Source organism: Orbicella franksi, chromosome 9 (genome assembly GCF_964199315.1).
Source record: "Orbicella franksi chromosome 9, jaOrbFran1.1, whole genome shotgun sequence".
Classification (NCBI taxonomy): domain Eukaryota; kingdom Metazoa; phylum Cnidaria; class Anthozoa; order Scleractinia; family Merulinidae; genus Orbicella; species Orbicella franksi.
Window position 1 is genome coordinate 3,830,931 of NC_138153.1, and position 8,833 is coordinate 3,839,763.

General features: G+C 40.9%; 1 protein-coding gene and 2 non-coding genes across 3 annotated transcripts; all 3 read left to right on the plus strand.

The window, feature by feature from the left end:
- The first annotated feature begins 65 nt into the window (after window positions 1–65).
- LOC145498813 (U5 spliceosomal RNA) lies at window positions 66–187 on the plus strand. The gene has a single exon (XR_014050901.1). It is a non-coding gene; the product is annotated as a U5 spliceosomal RNA (small nuclear RNA).
- A 481-nt stretch (window positions 188–668) lies between these two features.
- On the plus strand, window positions 669–790 carry LOC145498808 (U5 spliceosomal RNA). Its single transcript, XR_014050896.1, has one exon. It is a non-coding gene; the product is annotated as a U5 spliceosomal RNA (small nuclear RNA).
- A 2,474-nt stretch (window positions 791–3,264) lies between these two features.
- On the plus strand, window positions 3,265–5,620 carry LOC145498679 (folate receptor gamma-like). The gene has a single exon (XM_081478594.1). It carries the CDS (start codon window positions 4,629–4,631, stop codon window positions 5,412–5,414), a length of 786 nt encoding a protein of 261 aa, XP_081334720.1. The 5' UTR covers window positions 3,265–4,628; the 3' UTR covers window positions 5,415–5,620.
- The last annotated feature ends 3,213 nt before the right edge of the window (window positions 5,621–8,833 follow it).

The window sequence follows — 8,833 nt, forward strand, 5'->3', positions numbered from 1 at the left end:
ACGGTCTGTGCCACATGTTTGGTAGAGTGACGTTACATAAAGCGCCTGGTCTGTACAGTGTTACGCAGCTCTGGTTTTCCTTCAACACGCATAAATCTTTCGCCTTTTACTAAAGATTTCCGTGGAGGAGAACAACTCGAATGAGTCTATAGACGAATTTTTCGTCGCCCTGCCTTTTGGCGGGGCACCTAACTTAAAAGAATGAGTAACTTAGAGTCTGATGGGAATTGTGAAATTACCACCATTTCCGTAACTGCTTCATCACACGGCAAGTCGCACTCTTAGCCTGATCATGAAACTGTTAAGTCATTTTGGTCATATTTGAGCAGCTTGACAAAGAATACCAGCATGACAAAAGTGATTCTTAGTTTAGAAGGTCTGCATGAGTTTACCAGTTAGAAGTTACGTCATTTCTTAGCTATCGTTAACATTTGAGCTATATCTGAGTTATCAGTTGATTTTGACAAATCTCGGTTAACTTTGACTTCTCACTTGTCAAGCAGCGAAAAAAAAAAAGCATTTTCAATTAATACGAAAGTTGCAAAGTATCTTACAGTAACGTACGCTTTACAGATGCGCATGCTCTGAAGTAAGTGTCATAGACCAGACTGTCCCACATGTTTCGCAGAGTGACGTTACACAAAGCGCCTGATCTGTACAGTGTAACGTGGCTCTGGTTTTCCTTCAACACGCATAAATCTTTCGCCTTTTACTAAAGATTTCCGTGGAGGAGAACAACTAGAATGAGTCTATAGACTAATTTTTTGTCGCCCTGCCTTTCGGCGGGGCACCTAATTAAAAGAGTTAAGAACTTTACAACCGCTAGGTGGCTCCCATGGTAACGACCTATTCACTGATGAAGAAATCCGACAGAATTGATAAACGTTCGCAGACTGAAACAGTCAATGGCAACAATGTAAACTCAAATTCGTAACTTGTCATGAGAGCTTCCCAGAGGTTATCTTCACAGAAGAAGAGAATACAAAATGGGCGGGCAGGCTCTTCTCCATTTTTCCTTTCCCTCTTTTTTTCCCCGTGAGGAAACTGCTCGCAGAATACTTTCTTCACTTCTTAACACGTTAGATATTCGTTGGGTGAATGTTCATTGCTCTCACTTTCGCCCAGGTCTCAAACTCTGATCCATTTCGGAAAACAAATTCACATTCTGACTACCGTACAAATTGGTGTGGCACACCACTACAAATTGGTGTGGCACACCTGTACAACTTGGTGTGGCACACCTCTACAAATTGGTGTGACACACCACTACAAATTGGTTTGGCACACCTCTACAAATTGGTGTGGCACACCTCTACAAATTGGTGCGGCACACCACTACAAATTGGTGTGGCACACCTCTACAAATTGGTATGGCACACCTCTACAAATCGGTGTGGCATGTCTTTCCTCTCCAAGATTGACTTTCCTTTAGCTCCTCTAAAAACAAACATTTCAAATCACCAGACGACAGTGAAAAACGTTGCTATAAAAGAAATGACGCCGAGTGATTTAGTATTTAGCGTATTGGCCCGTGTGAATGCCGATCAATATTTATTTGCTTTTCAGCCCACTCAATTTATCTGAATTTCTGGATCTGGCCCTGTTGTCTAGCTTTAATTTGCAATCACACGAAAACTTGCTCCTAGAAGGTATGGTATACATGAACAAGCTTTAAAATCAAATTAAGTTGTGAAAAGGGTTACTTACAAGTCTTTCCTCTGACACTCGACTTGTTGAGAAACTGTACAAGATAAAAACAATTTACAAGTTTCTGTTGAAAAATTAATGCTTGATAGCTTAACAAGGGAGAACTATTTGCTGTTTACACTAGTAAACTAGCAACTTGTCAAAGAAAATTAATAATAGAAATAGAGGATATTACATGTCCGCGCGTGGATACGAATTTTATCTTCGAGTGTTCAACTCGATATCTCACAAGTGATCGCAGCGAACGAGTGAGATATTGAGTTGAACACGAGAAGATAAAATTCGTATCCACAAGTGGGCATGTAATATTCTGTTTATTGTATAAACATGCTAATAACGACGTTTTAGACGATTTTCTTAAGATTTCCGACCAGTTTCCGAAGATTTCCGAAGATTTCCAAATTTGCTCCGAAGACCAGACGCACGCTTCCGAACATTTTCCGAACACTTCCGAACATTTTCCGAAGATTGCCGAATATTGCTGAAAATTGCCGAAGACGACCAAAGAAGATCCGAAGATGTTTCGATCATACATTAACAAATTTAAAAGAAAAATGTTATAAAAAAGGAATGATATCTTCACAGTGTGAAAGATAAAAATAATAGAGAGGTTAAGCATGGCGTTTACGGCAAACGGCAAACGGCAAAAATGAAACTTGTGCCGTCTCTCGTCAGCTGTGTGTACAGTAGAGTGAAATTATTTGTATTTGCAATGAATAGTAGGAGACGTTATTCCATTTTTGTGTGCTTTATTTACGGATTAGAAGAAAAGAACTCAAAATCAAAGGTTATCTTTGCCGGTTGCCGTCTGCCGTTAACGTCATGCTTAACCTCTCTAATATCTTCACTGCGCGCGATGAAGATGTGAATTCCTAGTAAAAGGAAAAATCCTGGTATTTCACTGGTGTTTATATAATAAATATGTATTTTCAAGTAGCCTTCGAACAGGCTCCTGGCGAGGACGGAAAAAATCATTTGGCGAGCGAAGCGAGCGGACGAGCGAGAAACTGAAGAACTCAGAGAGCGAAGCGATCGGGATGGGACGGAGCCTGTTAGCAGGCTAATTTTCAAGGCGCGGCCCAGTCTTAACCGATACCTGAATGGTGGGAAGAGCAAACCATAACGAATATTGTTGACGATGGATTACATTTCTCCATTTTTTTGACGTGAATGCCTTTCCTGTTTAATCTGTGAGACTTAAGCCTATACCAAGAGGGGATCCGATGTATGGTAAATTACCCTATATCCCCTCTTGCTTAAAAGTATACTCGCTTTCCCCTCAGTCGATCGAGGAATAAACTTAAAATAACGAGTGCCAGGAACAAAATGGCCTCCCGAACATTACTGTTGAAGCGGGTTTAGCCCCTTTTGTATTCACACGAATATTTTTGTCAGTGAGATTTCCGTCCCACATTTTTGTTCCACTCAATGGTATTATGGTGGCCCAATCGAAACTGAAGTTGCCAATCCAAAATGAGATTTGACAGATCGATTTCGGCTTCATAATATGCCTTGTTTGCCGTGAAATCACGTTGGAAAGATGTTATTCGTATCAATGGAGGGTAAAGATTGAATGCTGCCTTAGCTGTTTTCAGTTTGCCACTCTCTTTGCCTCCTACAGCTTTCCACGCAGAAGCTCTTTTCGAACTGGTCAACAAATCTGTCGGCATTTTGTTGGTATCTTTAATATAGCCTTGTCCTCTACTAGCTACGTTTTCATTTCGATCGAATTTCAAATCCCTAACTCCTGGCTCCGTACACACTCACAGTACACTTTGGTCATCTGCGATAAAGCTGGCAAAAACCCAATAACAGCGTATTGTCCTTGCTTGCTAAAGAATGTATTACATGTAAATTTATGGCCCAGTTCAGACGTCGTACTTCTGCCTTACCGAACTAAATTCAGGAAATTAAGTTCGACAAACGCACGGCAGAAGCACGGCGTCTGAATCAAACTTTTGAATTAAGTTCGGCAAGCAATTAAGTTGGACAAGCTCTGCCGAGCTACACGACTCTGGCACGACAGCGATTCAAACATCGTGGTTCTGTCGCGCCAAACTAAATTCATAAATTATGTTAATGCATTTTGGCGAGATTGCGTTCCCTCGGGGAGTTAGGAGGAGGAGAATTGTTACGAGGCTTCAGTAAATGCTGAATTTGATTCGACTCTGTACTGTGTCACGACGTCTGAATCAGAGTTGATATCCTGCCGTGCTACAGTTGAACCAAATTGCAATTTAGTTCGGCACGGCAGAAGCACGACGTCTGAACTGGGCCTAAGTTACTTTTGTTATTGTCCAGAAACTTTTAATCGTTCCAAGATCGCCGATTGGCTCATTTGAACAATCCAAGCCAACGTTCATTGGTGGAAGCAAATGAACACCCGGAGAACGTAAGTGCGACAAGTGTATTCGATCAAAGTACAGTACCAGCAGTACCATCGTCATAAACAACTTCGGTAATTAAGTACCACATTTCATCATTTCTGTATACAGTATTCTTTTGAAAGGTTGTTCTTACCCTTGCCGAAGGACACAAATTTTAATTGGTTAACAAAATTTAATAATTCAATACGTGACGCATTTAATTCTTTGCGTTTTTTTTCGGCAGCACGTAGCCTGCGTAGCAAGCGTTTCCGTACGAGGAGAACGTGGGCCGCGCGAGGGAGTTTTTCGCATTCGGGCCGCGCGAAAAATGGGAAGGAGCAAAAAAGGTGGATGGAGCGGGGTGGGGGAGCGAAGGGAAGAGGTCCCTTCGCTCCCCTCCCCCACTCCCTCCTTCCACCTTTTTTTGCTCGTTCCCATTTTTCGCGCGGCCCGAATGCGAACACCTTCGCGCGGCCCACGTTCGCCTCGTACGGAAACGGTTGCTACGCAGGCTAGCAGCACGTGGTCGATCAGCAGACTTAGCCAGTCTTGAACATGGCGTTTAAGGTGCCTTACGTTCTTCTGTCGCTTTTCGTCGTAATCGCCTCGTCTCAGGCTGTTACCGATAAAGAGATCGACGAATTTCTGGATATCTGCATCGACTCCAAATACCACAAAAGTAAACCCGGGCCAGAAGCTGATGTCTTCAACAAGAAGTTTCACTGCACTCCATGGAAAGGCCACGCTTGTTGCACCGCCAACACCACGTTTAATATTCAAGAAGACGGCGCTTTGTCGCTGTATAATATGCATTGGGATCAGTGCAACACTACCATGTCACCGAAATGTCGCAGATACTTCGAGATTGATACGTGTATGTACGAATGCTCGCCTTATATGAAGCCTTGGATCACCGTCGATCCCAACTCAAAGAAGACACGAAAAGAGAGGTTTACAAACGTCCCGATGTGCAAGTCCGACTGCGATGCGTGGTTCGATGCCTGCAAAGACGACTTAACTTGCTCAGACAACTGGGGGAATTACAAAACCTGGAACTGGAAAACTGGAATGTGCAAGATGGAGTGTAAGACCTTCAAGGATTACTTCGGCGACCCCGAAAAATTCTGCAACAAAATCTTCAACTTCTCATGGAAATACACCGAGGGGAAAGCTGGCGACGATTGCATGACTCTTTGGCCGAACGGTACAACAAATATTAACGAGAACGTCGCTCGCAAGCATGCTAAGAGATTGCTGACTACGAAATCTTCGGGATCAAAGGTGGCTGCGGGCTTAATAGCCGTGATTTTACTAGCGGTCTTGGCGTATAATATATGCTAATTTGAATGGATGAAAAAATGGCGCAGTAAATTTACTACGAGCCAGTTTAATAACACGTGGTATGCGTGACATTTACGTTCCGTACAATGTTTGTTACGATTGTTGTTTTCATAATATTAATCGTCTGTCAACCGATGTGTGTATATTTAGGGACTTTTAATATTTAAATTTGTACAATATATATCGATGTTGTTTCCGCACCTTGACTTGCTTCAATGATCTCTGTTGTTTGTGTTCAGCTTTTTGTTGGTTTTCTCCTATCTGTAACAAAATTCTTGATTGTGATTGGTTCTCCATGCACGCCTGTCTCAATCAATGCTCCATGGTATGGTTGTGTATTGGATACCTATGCCATTACCAGGTCAATTACTGTGCATGAGATTTAATAGCTTCCTTCTCAATGTTCCATACAGTTTTTAACTTGTGAAAACAGTACTGGCTTTTTTGCTCAAAAGACTTTTTTAATCTCCCATTTTGTCATTGATATGGTTAATTAGTAATAGGACCTCATGTCTTACAATTCAGAGAGAAATCATGCTCATTATTTCAAATTGGCCTTAGCGCAGCGTGCTCATCCAATTTCGAAATTACTCGCCTGATTACTTCCTGAGTTGAGTTGAGGTCTAATAATTAAGATTTTGATTACCCTTGGAAGACTTCTGGTTACGGACTAAATTCTCCTTAAGTCAGTGATGGCAAAATGCAAGGGAATAATACAGAGAAATTCAATAATGACCTTGAAACAGAAAAGGATAATCAGTGGTGTTTCAACTTGCCTGCGGAGGATTGGAGTTTTTCTCATTTCTGCCAACAGATCGTGATATGTGGGATGTGAAAATATTGTAGAATGATTATCTTTGATTTCTTGCAATATGCAGGTGTTTTTAGTAACATGTTAAACCGTCTCAAGACAGTGTTTGACCGCAGTTACAAACACCTCTAAGTTTGTCAAAAATACTCCGCTGCATGTCTTATTTTCAACTGTGGAAAATAATGTATGTACGTGGTCAAACACAGTCATTTGAGTCTGATATATTGCTTCTCAGTCGAAACTAAAACTAAGGAGAAATTTTAATTGTAAAAATCTAAGCTACTTAAGATCCGATATCCATACACCGTCATGATCAGACTTTCCTTTATTTAAACTTAATGAATAAATTATTAATTAGTTTGAGAAGTGAATCCATAGGATTCAGTGGAGAAAAACCCCTGGCAATGTGTTTTGTAAAATCTCCAGATTTTCAGTTCTCATGTACTAGCAGGTCTGGGACATGGAAATTATCTTAGATGTACATTTGGCTAGATAAATGTTGTAAAATAAGACATATTCTCTTTGTTACATTCATTATGTTACTGTCTTGCTGAAAGATTTTTTTTTTTGGTTGATGTATTTGATAGGTTGCTGGTTAAACTTCAATACATGGTGGTAGAGAATTGTTTCTTGCAAATAATCACCCAGAAAACTTCCCAGTTAGACAGATAATATATGTAGCAATTAAGTGTAATTGCGAGTTAGCGTTAGAAAGTTGAGTTATTTAATTTCTTCAACATAGTGATTGGACCTGTAGTTTTAATTCTAACTGATGGTTAAGCTTTTATCATTGCAAATTGTGATAATTTCCATTTTACATGTGTTTGTCACAGGAAAATACTGCAAATTAATTCTAAATTTTTAATTTTAGATCTATCTTCCACATTTGAATGTTATTTGCTATTTCAATCATTCTAGTTAGCTATTAATGTATTCGTGTGTAGCAATTATTTTTTTCTACAATAAAAAGTAAAAACAATGAACCAGTTGAATCTACCACATATATAATTAACATGTAGTACATAAGGATGGGAGGGGATAGGATACCACTTCCCTGCATAAGCTAGGTGCTATAACTGACTAAATAAGCCTCCACAGGGACCTTGCACAGAAACTAATCAGACTGGTATCTTATTGTTGAGGTGGAGGGGCTTATTGAAGTTGGAAGTATAATGCTGAAGAGCAAAATGATCAACTGCTCAAACTGTGAATGAAACCTGATGGGCCAAAAATCACTTGGCGCTGATCTGTACTGTCATGGCTGAGTTCAGTGGCGTAAACACTCACTTGGGGTGCAGCACAGCATGCCACACTGAATAGAGATAAATGGAGAGGGATCATTGCTGAATATCCCACATGGGATGAAGATGATTAAGTAAGTATTAATAACTGAATCCCACAGCCTGCCATGTATTGCTATCATGCTTGATATACACATACAACACACAATCCTCTTTAAGTGGCCCTAAGGCTGTTGGCAATACATTCCAATGCTGTCTGTTGGCTGCCCATTGCAGGATCTGTCCCTAGGTCCAGCCAGCCTTTTTTGTTTTTTTTTTTCCCACTGTACTGGTTCACATCAGTTTCTGCTATTCTTTTTTCCTCATCCCTTCCCTTCCTTGGCAGCCCTGAGGATGGGGATGCTTGATGTGGGTATTCACAAATAAAATGGGAGGGAGGGGCGGGGGGTGGGGGGGTGGGGGGTAAGAGTTAGGGTGCTCTTGTAACAAGTGATGTTCAGTAGATAGGGAGCTTATTCAGACCAGGGGAAGCTTATTCAGTCAGTTAAGGTACTTAAGGTGGGTTTGACTTGTTTGGAGTCACCTGTCACCTGCCTTGATCTTCTCACCCATAACACACCTGCCCTGATCTTCACACCCATAGCACTTAGAGTATAACAACAACATGAAAATTCCCGTTTACCTGTAACATGAAGGCCTTGGCAAGCATAATTGGCCATAAACAGGTGTTATGGAATACAGTGCTTAATGGTAGCTTTGCATTAGGTACCAACCACGTGCACCCCAGAGGATATGGACTTTATCATGTTTTAGGCTAAACAATGGCCACATGCTATTTTAGTCTGAAGTTTGGTATCGGTTTGCCTTCTGGTCTGAAAGTCTCTGGTAAAAAAGATGCTGTGCCTCAAAATCCTTTGCGTTACCTTTAATTCTAAAACTTACATACGAGTTTAGATGCCAGTTATGAAATCAAGCATGCAAAATGAAAGATAAGGGTGGGAGGAAGATCCCACCAAACATTCCATGAGTACCCCAGCCCATCACTAAGCTAAAGACCACAATCTGAGCATAAAGTTCGGCCATACCATCACCTGTGCCAAGTTGTTCAAAGGGTCAATTTGTTATTATTTTGAATGAACTAGGATGCTGAAAATAGAAAGCAAGGTGAAATTAGCACCCTGGCTCCAGTCGACCACATAGACCTATAGAGGGGCTTATCTTATCCCCACTCCTACAGTTTTGTCAAGAAGGAAGGTACTGTACCATGTCACTCAGAAGGGTTTGAAGGAGATGTTCACTTAAGTAGTATAAAACAACATTTTGCTTTCCCATTAACAAATGGAAGAGTGGCAATTAATTAGTGTAAT

Excerpts from the sequence above, each read along its gene's own strand:
- LOC145498679 (XM_081478594.1), top strand. The coding sequence starts at position 4,629 with ATGGCGTTTAAGGTGCCTTACGTTCTTCTGTCGCTTTTCGTCGTAATC.